At 48.1% G+C, this 20,793-nt stretch overlaps 1 protein-coding gene across 1 annotated transcript in view; it reads left to right on the plus strand.

The window, feature by feature from the left end:
• Window positions 1–3,039: 3,039 nt before the first annotated feature.
• Window positions 3,040–20,793, plus strand: part of EFCAB8 (EF-hand calcium binding domain 8) — a 50,426-nt gene continuing 32,672 nt past the window's right edge. Inside the window, exons 1-8 of the mRNA XM_065921829.1 lie at window positions 3,040–3,165; window positions 7,119–7,170; window positions 9,873–10,041; window positions 14,465–14,583; window positions 16,107–16,210; window positions 16,683–16,818; window positions 19,969–20,074; window positions 20,311–20,395. Of these exons, the coding sequence (XP_065777901.1) occupies window positions 3,077–3,165; window positions 7,119–7,170; window positions 9,873–10,041; window positions 14,465–14,583; window positions 16,107–16,210; window positions 16,683–16,818; window positions 19,969–20,074; window positions 20,311–20,395 (860 nt within the window). The 5' untranslated portion in view covers window positions 3,040–3,076. The remainder of the gene's footprint in view (window positions 3,166–7,118; window positions 7,171–9,872; window positions 10,042–14,464; window positions 14,584–16,106; window positions 16,211–16,682; window positions 16,819–19,968; window positions 20,075–20,310; window positions 20,396–20,793) is intronic.

The following is a 20,793-nucleotide window of genomic DNA, read 5'->3' on the forward strand; positions in this document are numbered from 1 at the left end:
CCTTTTGTGTTTTAATAAAAGTTTTGACCCTGAAAGACAGGTGAAATAAAAAGTGGCTCAACACATGAGTTTGGCTCTCTCTGGCCCTTGCCCTCCCCCCATAGACTGCAAGCTGCAGGGAGAGCTTTGCTAATATAGCCATTCCTGGCCCCCCGTTTAGTGCAGGAATCAGAATGTATTGCTTCCAGATCTGGCACGGTTTATCCTCGTCTAATCTTGAGTGACCTTCAGATTTCTTTCCTCTCTTGCTTGCTTCACAGTTACTTTATCACATTCTTATTTTATATTTCTCCTGATTGGGCTCATTTATATATTTTGGAGTAGTTCTAATGATTTTAAGATCCAGCATACCTCAGGGTCATCTGGGTTTTTCGCATTCTAAAGGTTTCTCACCTGATATTGCCTTTTTCTTTGGTATTTTATGTGTTTTTCTACAAAATAATGTGAGTTAAATATGTGTTATTATATATGACTGCTGTTTTTACTTTGAAATTTAAACGCTACCTAGAAGAATGGAATAAACTTTTTTTTACAGGTAGCTGTAGGCGAATCCCAGCTTGCCCCTGTGTGTGCCCCTCCCTTCCTACTAATTTTAAAGGCGGAGAGAAGAAACAATTATGTTGAATGAAATAAAGTTATTTTAAAAAAAATTCCCCAAGCATCTGTAGCTCTCTTGACTTAATTTTTGTTTTTCATTCTTTTTTGGGAGGAAGTGGGTAAGTAGATAGTAAACCGCCCAAAGAAGCTACTGTTTTCTTTTTTTTTTAATTATTTTTTTTTTTGAAGCTACTGTGTTCTTGAATCATGAGTGGTATTTTGAAATCTTTGGTATTTGAACTGGGAATTCTCTCTGGTGGTGGGGTGTGGTGGGAAGAGCATTGTTTTAAGTGGCATGTGAGGTGAGTTGTTGGTCTCATCTGAAGGTGTAATCTTAACATTCGTTAATCCTCTGGGTCCTCTACAGTTCCCAGCAGTCACTGGCTTCTGTCTTGTTTATTTGATTTTGAAAAGGAAAAACCCTGGTTAGCATCAAGTTGCACCCTAAAGCTTTTGATACATTTTATAAAGCTGAGGATACAAGTTTTCATTTTTGCTAGCTTTATTAAGGAATAAATTTTTTTAAAAACTGTGTTAGGATACAACTTTTTAAAATTAAAAAAATTTTTTTGGACCACACCATGAATCATGAGGGATCATAGTTCTCTGATCAGGGACTGAACTTGAGCCCCCTGCATTGGAAATGTGGGGTCTCAACCACTGAACCCCCCAGGGAGATCCCAGGATACAATTTTTGAGATTTTAAAAACTCACAGTGGTAAAGCTGAAGAGAGCAGAGTTGGTACCATTTCTGAGCAGAGCTCAGAAGGGCCACCTTCCCTGGATGAGTCAGCCATGTCCTTGAGTGCCCTTGAAGCCTTCCTGCAACACCCATCACATCTCCAGTGTTAGGGAGCAGAGTAGGGTCTCCTTGGCATTGGCAAGTGATGCCTGAACTTGTAGGCATTGAGTAGGACTTTGAACTCTCTCCAGGATTGTTTTGTACAGAGGTTTTATCTAGGAGATTTTTTTTTTTTTCTTCAACACCTTCCCTCCTGCTTCTGTTTTTAAATGAGTTACTGGTTATCATGATTTTATTCTTTTTAGGTGGGGGTTTTCTGAAGTTTTTCTTACCTAAAAAATGGAATGCATCTTAACTAATTTCCCTGTTCGCATGTTTCTTGTTTGGGAAGGAAAATGATATTGTGAATGAATCTAGCATACCCATGTAAAAATGGATAAACACGGACAGCTGTAAGTAGAAATGGTAACATTGGATTGGAAAATGAAAGCCTCAAGTCAAAAAAACAGTGGGGGAACAGTCAGATGTAGCACCATCAGCCTTGTTTCTGTTTTTTCTTTTTTTTAAATTTTAAATAAACCCTTCTAGTTTATTAATACCTAGTTTAATAAAACTGGTTTAAAAGACCTGTGTCTTTTATGACATTTCATTGAACCACTTCTCATATTTTACAATATGATGAAATCTTTTGTCTTCACTGTTATGAAATGGGAGCAGGAATTTCTTTCTGTCTGCGGGTGGTCTCTGTGGTGAAGATCTGGGGAGGGGGGTCTTGGCTTGGTGGTCAGTTAACATTTTGGTAACATCTAGGTGATCATGAAATGTGACTCAGCGCGGAATCCGTGTCCCTGTTTGAATTCTCCCCCAAGAGATTTACCTTTGGCCAACTGATGCTGCTGAATTGTGCCAGGGGCAAGACTGAACAGTGCTGCCTCAAGTCCAGGCCTGCCATGAAGTCTGGGTTTATAAGACCCTCGTGTTACACACGTTTCTCTTGTCACCCTCCTCTGTTTTGGAGCTCGGGATTTCCTTGGTGGTCCAGTGGTTAAGAATCCTCCATGCAATGCAGGGGACACAGGTTCAGTCCCTGGTTGGGGAACTAAGATCCCACCTGCCACAGACCAACTCAACCCACGTGCTGCAACTCCTGGAGCCCTTGAGCTACAATAACTAGAGCCCTCAAGCCACGACTAAGAGAGTTGGTACACTGCAACAAAAGATACCTCCAGTGGCAGTGAAGATCCCGCGTGCTGCAACTAAGACCCGATGCAGCCAAATGAAGACTTGGAGCTTGCGCAGCTCATGTTAAGAGGGCTACTGTGCCTTCCACTGTCTCCCAACTGTGGGGCCAGTTGGCCGCCTGGATTTATCGTTAGACTTGCTGGCAGTTTTCCATGGTTTCCATGGCAGGTGGGTTCTCTGTGCTGCCTTTGTCCTGTGGTTCATCCTCCACTCATGTTTGTCCTGGCTGCAACTGCTGGAGCTCCTTCTGTCAGCTGTCTGCTCTCAGCCCAACTTCATCAATAACAAGAATGTCTCAGATTGGAGGAAAAATGGCCGCGTGGTAACCGTTTGTGGGGTGGATTCTGATGTTCCATTTTGTGTTCTGCATGTGGAATTCTGTCTCATTTCCCAGGTTCTAAGTGTGGACAACTGACCCTGCAGTCTGTGGAGGCCCTCGGAGTTCCACAGCGACTTCACAGAGGAGCCACTCTGAACTTGGGGGCGGCTGCTAAGATGTCTCGGTCAAGAAGGAAGTTGGAAACCGATAAGTCTCCGTTAAATACAATGAGCAGTATTAACTGGGGAGAGCAGATCGGGTCAGGGTGAGTGTCTGGGGTTAGTCTCTAAAACACTGGACCCCTGGGCCCTAAGATCCAGTTATTCAGTCACTCAGTTGTGTCCAACTCATACTGCAGCACACCAGGCTTCCCTGTCCTTCACTATCTCCCAGAGCTTGCTCAGACTCCTGTCCATCCAGTCGGTGATGCCATCCAGCCATCTCATCCTCTTTTGTCCCCTTCTCCTGCCTTCAATCTTTGCCAGCATTAGGGTCTTTTCTGATGAGTCAGTTCTTCACATACCTGAGACTCAAGGCCAAACAGGAGAGCTGAGCCTATCTCAGCTCGATTTCCAGGGCAGTTTTACTGCCCTTGGTCTTCAGTCACCTGCTGCTACAGATTCTTACAAACAGCAAACCAGTTATTCTCCCATTCCCCGCCTGTCCTTCTAGAGGCAGTTCTAAGCTCTCAGCCTTATTTCCAGGTTTGTACCAAAGACCCCACCCCAAACCCAGCCACCTTCCCTTCAGAGCAGGCTTCCTCTCATCTGCTCTCATCCTACATGGATATTTAACTGTCCAGCTGAATCTTCTTTGCTGCCAGTACTTCTCTCTGCTTCTTGTGCTTTGCTCTTGGGTATCTTTAATTGTCCTCCACCAGTATTTTTTCCCTCTTGTTCAGTCCTTGAACACAAACAGAGCTCCCCTCTTCTGGTTAAACTCATTTCTCATAAAGCTTATAGTTTTGAAATAATAAAGTTTTAAATAGATTTAAGAATAGTATAAAGAACTCCCCTTTACCCAGATCTTCTAATAAGCAGGAAACAACATCAATATTACCTAAAAATGTAAAGTCATGTTTAAATTTCACTGATGGTCCTAATGGCCCTGAGACCTTTTGCTCCCCTAGTCTAGGATCCAGTTCAGATCACACATTGCCTTTAGTTGTTACCTCTCTCCAGTCACCTTCGGTGCACTTTAATCTTTGTCCTTCATGACACTAAGATTTTTAAGAGTAAAGCCCACTTGCTTAGAAGAATGTCCTTCAGTTTGGGGTTGTCAGGTTATGGGTTTGTAGGGGATACCACAGAAGCAGTGGTCCAGAGTCCAGCACACCATGAGGCATGACCTTTGGTTCCCTGATGAGTGATGTTGACTTTAGTTACTTGTTAACCCAGACTTTAAAGCAAAAGAAAATACGGTCATTTTCTGTATACCTACCCATGCTTGCCTTCTTAATATAAATGGAATGATACATGTGCAGACTTTTCGTATTCCTTTATTTCTGGCCCACCTTTTTTTTTTGCCACACTGGACCCCTACTCTCCATGATCCATATCAACACCCTAGTTTCTATGCTCATAGTTTTGTGTGTACTGACAGTACAGGAGCCCCTTAGACCCAGGCCAAAAAGGCCCCTGCCCTGAGCCAGGCAACCTGTTCTGTCCCCTGTCTGACCGTGTCCCTTCCTACTAGATGAGGGAGGTCCCAGGGGCTGAGAGGATGGCTGCTCAGCCCTGTTGGTTCACCGCCCCTCTTCCCCACTGCTCTCAGTTCTGGAATTCCCTGCCCAAATCCCTTTGAACCGGATTCCAGAGTCTGGGGGCCTATTCCTCAGTGCATCATTAAAACCTTTTTAAAAAATTCTTCTTACTTTTTTGGCTGTTGCTTGTAGCATATGAGATCTTAGTTTTCCAACCAGGGTTGGGACCTGCACCCCCTGCAGTTGGATGTGCAGAGTCCTAACCATTGGACCACCAGGGAAGTTGCTCAGTGCATCGCTTGAGGGCACCCCTGCCTAGGCTTGTGGTGGCCGTGGAGCTGTGGAGGCATGGGATGTATGGGTGTATGGGTGACGGTGGCCGTCCACATGCCACCATTTACAAGCCCCCCCTCAGCAGGAATGAGAGGGCAGCAGGACAGAGGGCTTGGAGGTCTTCCATGTTGTTAGGAAAAGTACTTGTGAAGGCACATGTATGTATTTTATTTAACAGTATATTAATCTATGAACATTTTAAATAACTAGACTTGCTGTGTGGACCAGTATTTGTTCTTTTGCCCTTGGCCCCGTAACTATTAAGGGTAGACCTGTTTACAGACGTGTGTACATGTACATGCACATTCTATGTATCAGCACGTACCTATTCATCATCCTTTTGTAAATATTGGCCTCATTCTGTGCACACTTTTCTTTTGAGTATCTCCTGGAAATTCCCCCTAGTCATCTGCTGAAGGTCTGATTCATCTTTTTGGTTCCTTGGGTAACGTCCTGAGTGCAAGTGCCCTGACTTATTCAGCCATTCATCTACTAGGAGTCGTTCACTGTACTTGGTGCTGTGAACAACGCTGCTGCCAGCACTCCTGTCCCGTGATCTTTCACAGATGAGTAAATTGTACCCACCATTCATTCTCTTGAAATCTTCAAGATTACCATGAATCTTTTCTGAATTAAAAACTAAAGAAAAATACATGGTTTTATACTATAGACATTCTCTTTGATCTCACCTGCCAGAAATAGCTGCCATTACTTTTGGAGTATATTTTTCCAGGCTCTCTAGGCACGTGCCAACACCTACATAGAATATTCTTGACAGAAATGAACTCATGAATACATCTCTGCAGCTTTCTCACTGGTGACCTTGCATCGCCATGTTCAGTGTCCTTCATTATCACTGTGGCTCATTCTGGAGCATTCCAGACTTCTAGTTGACCCACCCTGTCATCTGTGTGTTTTCCGCCCCACCTCTCTATCCCCTCAGTGCAGCCATTTTTCAGTCCCCATATTTCTGGGAACTTGTTTTTTATTTCTAACTGGACGGCCCAGCCAGTATCACGTGCATTAAACCACTTTCCCTCATTGTCCCTTTCCTGGAAATGTTTCTGGCATTTCCCTCAGTTACTTGGTTCCTGGCTTCCAAGTCTCCTTTCCTTTGGCTCTTCTTGCCCCTTTGGTCCTTATATCTGGGCTGTCACCGGGACACGGTTAGGTTAGGACACCATTGGCCAGTATCTAGTCTTCTTCCTCCTCACTCCCCACATCTTATGCTGGTGAGTTTTCATAACTGCCCTTCATCCTGTTCAGACTTCCTGGTGAAGATATTTAAGATTCTGCTTCCATTTTTCTCCTCCTTCCTCTTGCACTATTCCTCCCCCCACCCCACCCCAGGAGCCCTTTGTCAAGCCAGACTGGCTCATTTGCTCTGTCCCCCGAACCTGTCTGGGACTCATCTCTTTCCTGGCCATTACCCTGCCGTCCTGGAATGCCCTGTTGATTCCTGCTGGTGGCACTTGCTGATGGGGCGGATGGATGCTTCTAATAACCCAACACAACACTGTCTTCCATCCTCTGTGGAGGTCTGTTGACCCAGGGCAGTGTGCCCTTCATTTTCTCAGAGCAGAGATCCATGGAACAGACCTCTCCCACACACTTGCACCTGCCCCCATGCTGCGTGAGGGGAGTCCTGTCAGCTCCCTAAAGATGTCCTGTCTCCAAGGACATCGAGGGCTGGGCGTGGGGGTGCTCGTCGTGGAGAGTCAGGGACCCTTCTTGTCCCACCTTTGGTGAATGGAAACCTTTGACCCTCTGGAAACATGCTTTCCCTGGATCTTATTTCCCTAATCTGTGGATTACAGTTGAACCCCCGCATGACCTTCTAAGCCTTTTCTACTTCTGTAAAATGGGTGACTCCCTTTAGGAAGCTGCTGGCATGAAGCCAGGAGTATAGTAACCTGAGAAACCTCAGGTCATCAGGAAGACAGCTCTCCCATCAGCAGAAAGAAGGCTTGCAGGTATAAGCTCTGGAGAAGCTCTGTGTTGGAGGAGCCCCAATGGGAAATGGGGTGCTTGTCAAATGCTAGTTGGGGGTCCACAGGCCTAGGGCAGCCACCTTCTCCCTTGACCTTGACTTCTTTTCCATTCTCCTGTGATGCAGTTAGGTCAGCCTCCTCATGGTCCTTACAGAGATCAAGAGTTAAAGCCACTGTGATTCCCTATTCTAGGTCGAGACCTGTGTCTTCTGAGGACTTAAAAGACAAGACTCTGCCTCGAAAGGTAAGAAAATCCTCAGAGTTGATAATGGGAGGGGTATTCCAGGGATGCCAGACATCATCCTTGAGCTTCTACGTCTGTTGATTATCAGGTTATCAGCCTCCGCACCAGGGGTTGCAAGCTTAGATATTTATAAAATGTTGATAATTTAAGCTGCAGTAGGCTGGTTTTGCCTTTTAAAGCACTTCATGGGCCAAATGCAATAAACCTGAGGTCACCAATTTATAGTATCTACTTGGACTCTACTTAATTTTGTCCAGCCAAGTTGTGATAACGATGGGGTGGGCTGTGCAGAGTATTATCAAGTCAGATGAGTATTCAGTGTCCATTGTGTTCTTGGGACTGGGAAACAGAGAGAGAACTAATGTAGATTAAATGAAGATAAATTAAAATGCTCTGGCCTTCAAAGAACCCACTTTGGTACTTCCCTGGGGGTGTAGTGGTTAAGAATCCGCCTTTCAATGCAGGGGATGTGGGTTGGTTGGATCCCTGGTCGGGGAACTAAGATCCCATGTGTCATGGGGTATCACAACTGCTTGTGATACCTGCGTGTCACAACTACTGAGCCCATGCACCCTAGAGCTGGTGCTCCACAGCTAGAGAGGCCCCGTGCACCCAAAGAGGCCACGTGCAGCAGGGAAGACCCAGTACAGCCAAAAATAAATAAATAAAGAGCTCACTGTGAGATGGAGAGAAATAACAGTTCTCATGGATTGTGTAATACAATGTGGTGGGGCTTCATGTGTGTTCATGTGTCATTTTGTCTCACTACAACCCTGCTAGGTGGTTATTAGGGAGAGAGATTCTGCAGACAAGGCAACTTGTGGCTCAGAGAAGTGAGGTAATAGCCCTCACCAAATGAGCCTGGGAGCAGGGAGCCAGGCAGAATCCTAGTTCAGAGATTTGGGACTCTACCGTCATGTTTCCCACCATGTCTTGCTGCTACATGTATGGACAGACACGCACAGGAGTCATGCATGCATGGCAGATGGGAACAAAGAGTTTGGGAGCACAGAGGTGGCGGTGATGACTCTCACCTGAAAGTCACTGAGAAGCTCCTCGGAGGAGGTGCATTTGAGCCAGACTTTGAAGAATGGGTGGGACTTCACCTCTGGAGGTGGTGGTCTGTGCCGCAGAGAGGGAAAGACATGAGTAGATGTGGAATGTTGGCTGTGATTGTGGGGCGGTGGAGAGCAGTTGGTGTGCCTAAATCGTGGTGTGTGCATTGAAACTAGAGACAGGTCAGAGCTGCATGGCAAAGGGCTTTGAGTGCCTTGCTCAGGAGTTGATAGGGATGATGGGAGTATTCTGGAAAGTGTCAGCTGGGGTCAAGTCATGATCAGACTTGCCTTCCAGAAAGAAGATTGGCTCCAGTGTTGGGAGGTGGATTGGGAGGGAAAAACAAACTCTGGTCCCAGTTGGGGAAGGGCACTGTACTTGTCCCAGCAGAAGGCTAGGGCTTAAGGTGGGACAGGGGTGGGGGAGAGGAGGGTTTAGATGTAGGAACTGGATTACAGTAAGAAGCAACACGAAGGTCAGTAAGAATGCAAGGGAGGCAGAGGGAGGAGCCAAAGATGGTGCTGGGATGTCTAATCTGGGGGCTGCATGGTTGGTGAGAGAATTAACCAGCTCATCCGCTGGGTTCTATGAAGGCAGGTCTCCACTCTGTTCACTGGTGTGTTCACAGTGTCTGGTACTCAATAAATGTGCACAGACCCTGAGTGAATGAGGGCAAGTTCACAGTTGGATTTGCAGTTGGATGAGCTCTGTGTTTGGTGCACTTGGGATAGGGTGAGTGAGTAATCCAACCTCCACCTTGTCTTTTGACTTTCTGAACCGATGTCTCCTTGACTGCCCAACACCCAAAGCAGTGTATTTCAGTGGGCAACACTCAATGGTTACCACGTAGTCCACACCTGGAGTCTTCTGGGAGAGGCAGCCTTTGATGACCTGAGCCTCCAGTAACCTGAAACACCGTGCTGAGTGTCAAAATGAGTCTCGTGTAGGGGCTGCAGAGAGGAAGCGTTGTGGAGGGCTGAGAGTCCCTGATGGTGGGGACTGCGTGAACTTGGCTGTGTGCACAGGTGATCTGATCTGACCTGGGGTGTCTGGTCTGGTCAGGACAAGATTGTGATAGCTGGGGAAGATGGAGCTGGACTCTTTGGGGTCTTGAATTCCGACCACTGAAGATGTGGAACTATATAGTTACCAAACCGAAGCACCTTATGTGATGTGCTTATGTGAGTCCTGTGATGTGTGAGGTGGGATCTTGGCTGTGGGCACTGACCTCTAAGCCTCAATCACAGCACATGTGTAATAGAGGAGCAGCAGTTAACTCCCCAGAGTCAGGGGACGCAGTTAGATCTTCCTTGGACTTCTTAGGGCTAAAAGTGGTTCAGATCTACTTGTTTGCATCAGTAAGTAACACACCATAACACTATATACCCCACAGATGTTCTCTTTCTTTTTTTTTTTTTTAAATAATTATTTTTATTTGGCTGCGCTGGGTCTTAGTTGCAGCATGTGGGATCTAGTTCCCTGCCCAGGGAATGAACCTGGGCCCCCTGCATTGGGAGCACAGAGACTTAGCTACCGGACCTCCAGAGAAATCCCAGATGTTCTCTTTCAATAGATGTGCTTAAAACTGTTCAGCTCTGGAAGTCACCCCTTTCAGGGCCTGGTTCTTGTCATCATCTGTGTTCCAGGTGTCCTTTGCAGGTGGACCCGGGAAGAACAAGGAGGTTCTCAGCTCCCCAACACCATCCATCTCCGTTAGCCAGACATCTGACTTCCAATATGAGTCTCAGCTGTTCACTGAGGCACACCTGGCTGAGATGGAGAAGACATTTCACAGTGAGGTCAACTCGACTGGAGGTAAGGCTGTGTCATGGGCCTAGCCTCTGGCCTCTGCACAGGGTGGGACCCAGGACCCGGCCTGGGTGGAGGGTGCAGGCTGCATAAGCATTTTTGCATCCTGCGTGTCCTTTAAAACTTTTCATCATTATTCTCTGTGAGTATTGTAAGCCCACTAGAGGCTATTTGGGACTGAGGGAAAAAATACCCTTAATCCAGACACTTGGGTAACCACAGTCAGCATTTCAGCATGTTTGCAACTGAACAATTTCATATGCATGGCTTGCTATCTATTGCTGTGTAACGGTGTTTCTACAAAATTCATGGCTTAAATCAACACACTTTTATTATCTCACCATTTCAGTGAGTCAGGAGTCTGGGCACAGTTTAGTTGGCTCCTCTGCTCAGGGTCTCACTAGGCTGTGATCAAGGAGTCAGCTGGGGCTGCAGTATCAACTAGGCTTGAGTGGGAAGTAGTCATTTCTTTTTTTAAGAAAATATTTATTTATTTATTTGGCTGTACTGGGTCTTAGTTGTGTCATTTGTGATCTTTAGCTGTGGCATGTGAACTCTCAGTTGCAGCATGTGAGATCTTTAGTTGGGACATGTTGGATCTAGTCCTCCGACCAGGGATCGAACCCAGGCCCCCTGCCTTGGGAGGTGTGGAGTGTCAGCCACTGAACCACCAGGGAAGTCCTTGTGAAAGATCCACTTCTAAGTTTATGCAGGTTGTTGGCAGAATTCAGTTCCTTGAAGCTACAGGACTAAGGGCTCTCATTTTGTCCTGGCTATTGGAGGGCGACTGTCTTCAGCTCTTGGAGCTGCCTGCTTCCTGGCTTCTGGGACTCACCAACATGGCTGACTTCAACACTCAGGCCAGGTAGAAACTCCAGCAGCAGGTATGCTACCATCGCGTAGTCCTGCATACACAGTCCTGTACATCCTGTCACCATTGCCGTCCTTGTTGGTCAGAAGCAGGTCACAGGTTCCACCACACGCAAGGGGGCATGACTGCTAGGAGGTCTGCCATCACGGGGCCACCTTCAGTCTCTTTGCCCCAGATGACTACACGTGTTTTCACATGTCTGTAAACCGTACTTTAATTTCACACCCTCCTTTTTCTCTTAATGTTAATTCCTTAAGGGTTTTGTTTTTCATATGTTATGTGATCTGCTGAACCATCATTAGCAGTGAATGCAAGGGCTCCACTGGTTGACTAAGACATTTCCCTGAACGAAACATTTAGTTTTTTTTAAAGCATTTGTTTATTTGTTGTGGCTCTTGGCATCTTTGTTGCGTCATGCGGGATCTTTCCTGGCAGTGCACGGACTCTCTAGGGGTGATGTGCAGATCCTGGAGCACAGTCTCTCCAGGATTGTAAGCAATGCATGGGCTTACAACATGCGGGATATTAGTTCCCTGACCAGGGACCGAACCTATGTCCCCTACATTGCAAGAAGGATTCTTAACTACTGGACCACCAGGGAAGTCCCCAACTTTTAGATTTTTTGCCAAGTTTAAATAACATTGTGAAGAACATCCTTTGTACATAAGGTTTTTTTTTTTTTCTCTTCAGAGCTTGAATTTTCCCCTTGGGAAAATACACATAAAGGTTACTTATTATTCCTATTGGAGTTCTTTAAGGCATCTTTATTTCTATCCAGTAGACTCAGAGCACCAATGCTGGGACCATGGCTACTTGCCCCGTCAATTTGAGTTTGATAGCCACACTGTAATGTGGGCAGGAAGGGTAACAAATGGCCTGTTCATAAAGAGCAGAGTGAGGCTGGGGAGGGATGGTTTGTGTCTGACCTGAAGCTGAGATGCTTCCTCATCTGAACTCTTTTGAGTGTTGGTGTTCGGCGGCCAGGAGGTGCCACCACTGTCTTGGAGGACCCGACAGTTCCAGTTTTGGCCACTATTTTTATTGTGTTTTGTTTTGAACAGGTAATATATTTACACAGGTCAAAATTTAAAAAGTGCCATCACCTCGCCCTCTTTTTGAAGTAGACCACTTTTTTTTTTTTTTAAACAATAACAGTAAAAATAACAGTACTTTTACAGTGTTGATCCTAGGGAATATATAGGCTTCCCTGGTGGCTCAGATGGTAAAGAATCTGCCTGCAATGCAAGAGACCCGTGTTTGATCCCTGGGTCAGGAAGGTCCCCTGGAGAGGGAAATGGCAACCCACTCCAGTATTCTTGTCTAGACAGAAGAGCCTGACAGGCTGCATATAGTCAATAGGGTCGCAAAGAGTCGGACACGACTGAGTGACTCTCACTCACTCACTCCCTCCCTCCCCAGGGACATGACATTTTCACTTTTGTGCTTCAAGAGCTATTTTTAAAATTTATTTACTTATTTGGCTGCATCGAGTCTTAGTTGCGTCATGCAGGATCTTTCCTGGCAGCACATAGACTCTCTGGTTGCGTCACCGGAGCATGCGGCCTTCAGTAGTTGCAGCATGTGGGACTCGTTGCTCCTCGGCTGGTAGAATCTTAGTTCCCCAACCAAGGATTGAACCTATGTCCCCTGAGTTGCAAGGCAGATTCTTAACCACTGGACCACAAGAGCTATTAATGAACCATTTGTTCATTATACGTGTGAGACTGGGTGAGCATTTCCTTTTAGCATCAATGTGCAGGGGACCTGACTGGCTCCCACATTGTACCCATCCTTTCCAGGACACCATTGTGTCTAGTCTTTTGTTCTACTCAACAGTTTTTTTTTTTTTTTTTCCAGTAAGCTGTTTTTAAGAAGAAGAATATGAAAGTAATACAGCAGTGAACAATATATATAGGTTCTTAAAGAGCAATGAAAGGACTCTCCCTGTAGTGCTGTCAAGAGGAGTTTGTTCATTTGTTCTGCACAAAGGCGCTTTGACTGCCAGCTCTTTCCCGAGGGGACGGCTCCGAGCTCATGGGCTGACATCCGTCTGATACACAGAGGGACCATTACATGTCACTCAAATGTGTAAGGCTCTTGGCTATCACTTCAGATGAGCAGGCTGGATCTTTATTTAAGCAGGGCACCTTTTGTTCAGACTTTCATTTGCTCCTCAGTCTAGCCGTGAGCGATGACAGTTGTCACTTTAGCACAGAGTGGGTTGTTTTATGAGGAGCATGGAGCAGGGTGAGAGCGTGACCCCAGATTGGGGGGAATGGCTCGGTGCCACCACTCACCAGCTATGTGACCTTGGGCTCACACCCTCCCTCTTTGTGTCAGTTTCCTCATGCCCCCCTCACCCACACCGCGACCATCAGGTGGTCAGTGTGAATAAACTCAGATGATACTGATGATCAGTCATCATCATCACATCCCCCAGTGCTGAAGGAAACACTCAGGGAACAAATGTCTGCTTCGCACAAGGACTCGGTCATGGAGAGGACGGGCTTAGCCCTGTACTCCCTGAGCTCATGGCCAGGGTGGTGATAAGGAAGGTCAGGGGGCAGTGGAACCAGGCAGGGTGGCATGCCGCCTGCTTAGAGAGTCTCTGGGAAAAGGCTTCCCTGTGGAGGAACCAGGCAGCACAAAGGCCTTGAGATGACAGGTGCGGAGACATGGTGGCTGCAGCAGAGAATGAAGGGGACAGTAGGGGTGGGGTGAGGTCCTAGAGAAGAGCCTTAAGGCCGAGGTGAGAGTTCCATGTATTTGGAGCGGGTTTTAGAAGCACTTAAAAAAATGTTTCTACTTATTTTTTTGACTGCAGTAGGTCTTAGTTGTGGCACTTGGTATATTTACCTGCAGCATGTGGGATCCCCGACCAGGGATCAAACTGAGGCCCCCCTGCACTGGGAGCATGGACCACCAGGGAAGTCCCCATAGGAGTGTGCTTTTTAAAGACTGATTATTTTTTAAAAACCTAGACAGGAGTAATCGACCCCTCTGCAGACAGATTCCCTTGTAGCCACAAAACCCAGCAGGGGAAAAAAATTGGTTCTTGTCCTTCTGTTCCTTGTTCCTCTCCCCTTTTCATTTTTCTCTCCAGCCCAAGGTTGTATTTTAATTGCCTCTAAAAGATGCACATCTCTTTTCCCTCTATAGCTTTGGATTTATTTATGTCTCCTTGCTGCCATTGTTGAAGTTTTTCTCCTTTCCTATTTATTTATTTATTTATGAGTTTTCATCAGTTTTCTTTGTCTCAATGCCTGGTCTGTCTTATTTGCTCAGAAATGGGATCTGATCTCAGATCTGATCTGTTTTTAGTACATGTCCCCTCTCACTGCTCTGGGGCCACCACAATGCTCTCATGCAGCAGGTGTGGAGCCAGGATTTGTGGGTGATCGAATGTTGAGCAGATAAGATGGAAAAGGTGACCCAGCAGTGTGACCCTCTGTGTGTCCCGCCCCTCCAACACCCAGACGTCCAGGAACACTGTGGCTGGTGATGGGGCCAGGGGTCTTGCGATGAAGTGGGCGGTGTTCTCCCTTCTCTCTCTTGAAGCCCTGGACATGAAGACTTTCATTAAGGCTGTGAAGAAGATTCTGAGCAATATGTCAGAAGAGATGCTGGAGGCGCTGTTTTTGAAGGTGGACTTGAACTGTAACGGCTTCATCACCTGGGTGAGGAGGGCGCCCCTGCTGCCTCAGAGAGCTGGGGGGAGGCTGGAAGGCATGGGCCATGGCTGGTCAGAGGAGCACAAGGAGGGCTGAGGATCCGGGGGGCAGATTCTGGGGGACTTACTGGGTAGAGGGAACACTTGGAGTCTTTAAGGGGGCCCTCTTGAGACTCCCGAAAACTGGACTTGTTGCAGCTTGTTCCCTTCCAGGGAACAGGAGAGTGTGACAAAGGCCACTGACCCCTGCATGAAGCTGGCTGTGCCCCCAGCGGTGAGCAGCAGAGGCCTGCAGCTGCCATGTAACACTCCTGCACACCGACCTCCCATTTGACTAAGGGGGCTCCAGCCAATGCCACAACTGTCTCGTGGCCCTTGGTGCTCACTCAGTGTCTGTTAAATCACAAAAAGTCAGAGTTTTAGAGCCTAATATGCTCTCATGCAGCATACCTACCCCCTGCTCCAATTTTAAATGTTCTACAATGAGCATATACATTTAAGAATGCAGAACACAGTAAAGTACAAAAAAAAAAAAAATCAGTCTGATGTATTGATGTAGAAATGCTAACAGTGACAACTAGCATTTACAGCAGAATTTATCTAAGCAGTCTAAACATTTAACTCAAACCTCACGGGAATCCTATGGGGTAGGTGCTGGTAATGTACCTCTATTTGACAGACTAGGAAACTGAGGCAAGAGAAGAATAAACTGGCCTGAGCTTACAGAGCTACTTTAGCTGAGTCAGTCTTCAGACCTAGGGATTTTCCTTCAAGAGTCCATGTGTAGTCAGCTCTGTCATACCTCCCTCCAAGCATAGATGTACATTCTGTTTTTATGTGTGGTTTTTGCTTTCATTTCTTGTTTTAAATTTACTTTCAATTGGAAGATAATTGCTTTATGGTTTCTGCCATACAACAATGTGAATCAGTCATTAGTATACATATGTCCCTTCCTTCTTGAACCTCCACTGCCCATTTCTCTTAATATTCTATAATAAGCATGTTTCTAGCACCCTGTCATCTACACCATGGTCTTTCCTCATAGCTCCCTGTGTCTTGTTATGGCTTCACTTGGTGGTTCTCTCTGGCCTTGGCAATATTTTCGTGAGGCTGGTCAATAGAACCTAGAATTGTTGTGGCTTATGGGTGCTTCCCTACTATTGACTTGATATAAGAGCTGGGGCAACTCATCTATACTTACGTGGGTCTCAGTCTTATTATCTGTACAGTGGGAGGAATAAAGGGACTCCGAGGAGATGCCAGCTGTGGAGTGAGGTGAGGATCATGTAGAATTACAGACACGAGATAAGGTGGGAGGTACTGTTGTGCCATCTTCACCTACATGTGCAAATAGGCCCTCTGCACAATATAGATCCAAAAACAGCACCAGTGCTTGACAGTCTCCCTCCACCAGAGCCTCCGGGATCTCCTAGAGACCCTTGGAAGGGGCTGGGGGAGAAGGGGAAGGTACTGGAAGCCTTGGGTGGGTTTGGCTGACACCCACCCTGCTGGCGCTTCTTCCCGAGGCAGCAGGAGTACGTGGACTACGTGATGCGCGAGTTCCAGGGGAAGGAGAAAATGATGAGGGGCCAGTACCGCCTACGCTTCCACCTTCCCATGAGGATCATCCCCCTGTAAGGAGCCTCTCCCTGGGCTGAAGGGTGTGTCTGGACAAGGCTGGGGCCAACCTGCACCTGCACCCCTTCCTGAGTCCTCTCTCCATCTCTAAGCACTAGAGTTGTGGCTGGATATACTGTTATTTCACAGTTTTCATCACAAGCCCCCTCTACTTGCCTTCCGTGAGCTGTTTTTCCCTTAAAAGAACGTCTATTCCCGGTCTCGTCTGGCCCCTCCCATCATGAAGAAGCTGACTGACTATTTCATGGGTTAAACTTATGACTCGGGATCCCTGTGTCACCGCAGCATCATTCGTGGGTCTCCTCTCTTTCTGGCCACCGTTGTTAGTGGTGACAGTCCCCTGGGGGAGAGGTGGAACCCACGTCTCAAGGAGCGAGTTTCTCTGGGTGCAGGTGTGGGAAGCTTGTCTGTCCTCCTCTGGGCGTTTTCTCACTTTGGCCTGGGCTCCCCTCTCATCACCTTCCACAGGAATCACGGGTGTGAGATTGTGAAAGTGGAGTTCTTAATCCAGCGGCTCAAGAAGATTGGGCATTTCCTGACTGTCACCAAGGACGGCATCCTGCAGTTCTGGTCGGAGTCCTTCATGCTGACCAGCTCCTTCAGGGTGAGCGGGGCCCACAGGGGTGGTCGAGGAGCCTCTGCCTTCATGCCCAGCAGGCTTCTCTTCTGGGCTTGTGGGATAGGCATCCGTGCTTGCAGGCTAGGCATCCGTGCTTGCTCTTGGGGGCAGGTCTGGCTTCCCTGTGGGACCATGAGCCTCACACTTCTCTTCTGAGACTAGGATACCACCTGGATGTCCACTGTGCTTATATGCCCAACAGGCACCCTAAACCCACTTGGTCCAAACTGCCTGTCACTGTGGCCCACCTTATCCACCAGACTTCCTTGTCCTGTGACCCAGGGCAGTGAATGGCATCACCATCCACCAAGGTTCTTGTGATCAACCTCCTGTCCCTGTCCCACCTGCTCCACCACCAAGTCCTGCTGGTTCAAATCTTCTGCTTGGACCAGGGAGGAAGTCACAGTGACTATGAACATGGGCCTTGGAGCCCAACTGCCAGGTGTAGAGCCCTGACTGCACCATCTCTCAGCTGTGTGACCTTGGAAGTGACTAGAGTGCTCTCCATGTATCAGTTTCCTCATCTGTCAAATGGGCCTAGTAATAGCAACCCCTACACACAGGGCTGCTGGGAGAATTATCACAACATAATCCATGCCTGGTGCTTGGAGCAGGGCAAGGCACACAGCAAGTACCCAACCGACATAAGCCGACATTGTCATCACCACGGTCGTCTGAGCCGTTGGCTTCCGGCCCAGTGCGGTGAATGATAAAATGCTCAGAAACACCTTCTGTGGACTTAGCATTGCCAGGCCAGTCTAGCCTCCTCCAGCAGATGAGGAAGGCCTTCAGAGGAGGCTGAGTGAGCATGCCGTGTGCCTTCAGAGTGTTTCCTAGTTGCATCAAGGGTCATGTCATCCTTCGGGGCAGAAGGATTCTAGATCATCCCCCCACCCCTGGTGGCCGAAGGAGTGAACCGAGGTCTGTGGAGTTCCAGGAACTCTCTTGGGTGCTCCTGGAAATTTGTCCCTGTGTTCCTGAGGCTGGGGTTTCTGGCACATTTCACCCTCTTTTTCTCTTCTGTGCTTATTGGGGGAACACATTATAGCCTGAGATTCTGCTTGTGGCTCTACGTGGTCACCTCAGTGCTCCCGAGGGCCACAGCCTGAGAGGGCCAAAGAGGACAGAGGGAGGGTCCCCTAGAGGGCCGCAGACTTGGGCTTCCTTCCCTGAGGGGCTGCTTGGGCAAGTGGATGTTGGCAAGAGTAAGCCACCAAGCACCAGCCTCGCACACTCTCGGTAGGTCCACGGTCGTACAGACTGAAAGCCCCAGAGTCTGGGCTTCACTTACCAGCTGTGCAAGCTTGGGCAAGTCTCTGAGACTTCCCAGGGGTCTGTTTCTAGTCTGAACACCAGCGTGTGTGTATGTGTGTGTAGTGGGGGGGGGGTGATGGACATTACCATCACCTCCATTGCGTGTGGGTGAGACCCTAGCCTAGTGCCAGAGAGGGGCTTCTGGGGCCCTGGTCCTTTGTCCTCACCGTCCCTGCTGTCAGTGCAGGCCCCTGCTCTTGCTGCTCTGGGTTCTGATGGGACAGTTCAGAGCCTGCGTGGCATTATTCAGGGAGTAAAATGCAGATTCCTCCTCTTCCCTAGCGCAGTTCATTTCTGCTGACCCATCTTTGCATGGGGTGTCCCCTGCCAGGAATGCCAGCTCAGGTTCTGTCTGTGTAAGAGTTGTGTGAGGCTGGCACCAGGGCGGGAGGCACCCCTGCCTGGCCCAGCTCCCCCCAATGCCAGGCAGCACTCAGATGCTTCGTCTGTCATGGTTCCATTCATTCCTCACAACCTGGCAGGACGGTTTCTCGTTAATAAGCCAGGTGACACTGGCAGATGGTAAACAAGATTCAGGCAAAACAAACAGAATGAATACCAATGTTAGGTATCAATTATATCTCAGTAAAAATCGGAGAAGAAAGATTCAGGCATTGAGGGGCAGCTGTGGAAAAGTCAGTTTCTCTGTCTCTCTCCATCCCTAATTCTGTTCACTGGAGGCAACTGCAGCAACCAGCCTGTACACACACCCCTCCTTTCTATTTAAATTCACAAACGGTAGCACATTAGAATGCTGCTTTTCACCTCACTTTTTCACTTAATAACAGATCTTGGTAACTTTTCTGCCTTGCATGTACACAGCTCCCTCGTTCCTAATGTCTGGGCAGCAGTTGGTGTGTGGGTTTATGTAGGGCATCCTTTCCAGGCAACGTCTGCCCTGTTGCTATCATAGCTGGGCAGCCGTGCCCGTTCCTGCTTACGCTTCCCTGTGAATACCTGCAAACACATCAGTAGATGCCTCTTGGAAATGGATCCCAGGATCACAAACTGCACATTTAAAACTTTGATGAGCTTGTCAAACTGCTCTAGAAAGGGGTTGTGAGGCTAAGTGTTCTGTAAGCCCAATTTTTGTTGTTCAGTTGCTCAGTTGTGTCCGACTCTTTGTGACCCTGTGGACTGCAGCATGCCAGGCTTCTCTATCCTTCACTATCTCCCTGAGTTTGTTCAGACTCATGTTCACTGAGTCGGTGATGCCATCCAACCATCTCGTCCTCTGTCGTCCCCTTCTCCTCCTGCCTTCAGTCTTTCCCAGCATCAGGGTCTTTTCCAACAAGTTGGCTCTTCACATCAGGTGGCCAAAGTATTGGAGCTTTAGCTTCAGCCTCAGTCCTACCAGTAGATATTCAGGGTTAATTTCTTTTAGGATAGACTGGTTTGATCTCCTTGCTGTCCAAGGGATTCTCAAGAGTCTTCTCCAACACCACAGTTCAAAAGCATCAATTCTTTGGCACTCAGCCTTCTTTATGGTCTAACTCTCACATCCATACATGGCTACTGGAAAAACCATAGCTTTGAGTAGAAGGACCTTTGTTGGCGCAGTGATGTCTCTGCTTTTTAATACACTGCCTAGGTTTGTCATAGCTTTTCTTCCAAGGAGAAAGCATTTCACAGACATGGAAATTGGTTTTTAAATTGGAAGCTTATCCAAGGCCCCATCATTGTAGTTGGTGGTAAGGCTGGGCTCCTCACCAGGTCTGTGCCCGGCTCTGGGGCCTCAGGGGACAGGAGAGGGTTTGTGGGGACCCTGTGCTCTTCCGGTGAGCCGCCCCAGACCAGGTCTCCTCTGTCCCCCTCTGGCAGCTTTACCAGATCCATCCGTTCCACAGCCAGCAGATGTGGGTCATTGACATGGTGTGTCTGCACAACATGAACCTGGTGGCCATTGCGTCCACGGACCAGAAGATAGGTGAGTCCCCGCTGCTCCCCAGGCCTGCGCCCAGCCACTGGGAGTCATGCATTTGCACTTGGAGAGATCTGTCGCTCAGCCAACCATGAGCTGGACTGGAGTCCCCTGGGAGGACTGCTGAGTGGTGATTAATGAGGCTGCTCACCATCACCAGAGATGACTGTCCCCCCCCAACCCCCGGCCTGGGACACGGGTCTGGGTTCCCATGCGGGCCTCCTCCTCTGTCTCTTCTCCAGAGTTCTTTGATATCAGTAGCCACAAATGTGCCCGGGTCTTCACCTTCACCGATCTGGACAGCTGCGTCCTGACCATGAACTACTGGTGAGAATCCTGGGAGAGCGCTGCAGGGTCTTGGCAGCAGCCACATCACTCTGTGGGTCTGGGGTCTCCAGAAAACCTCTCTGGAAGCGGCTCTGGAGTGACCCCACCCTCTGCGCCTCTGTCCTCTTTCCCCCAAGCCGCTCCTCTTTCAGGCCCCTCTTCGGGGTCACTCAGACCGCAGAGTTGTCGTCAGCTCCTCTTCCTTTCCCTCCCGCGCCGGGTCAGCCGTCAAAGCTGGTCTGTCCTGCTGTGGCCTGAGGGCTCTGAGCACGTCATGGTCCATCGGTAGGGTGACCTGGCAAAGAGTAGCCGAAGGACCAGGGAGCCATTTATTTTGCTTTTTTAAAAATGTGCTGATTTCTCTTGGACCTGGTTCCCTGATGGTCTGGATCTGGGTG

The sequence above is a fragment of the Muntiacus reevesi genome, chromosome 2 (assembly GCF_963930625.1).
Source record: "Muntiacus reevesi chromosome 2, mMunRee1.1, whole genome shotgun sequence".
NCBI lineage: Eukaryota > Metazoa > Chordata > Mammalia > Artiodactyla > Cervidae > Muntiacus > Muntiacus reevesi.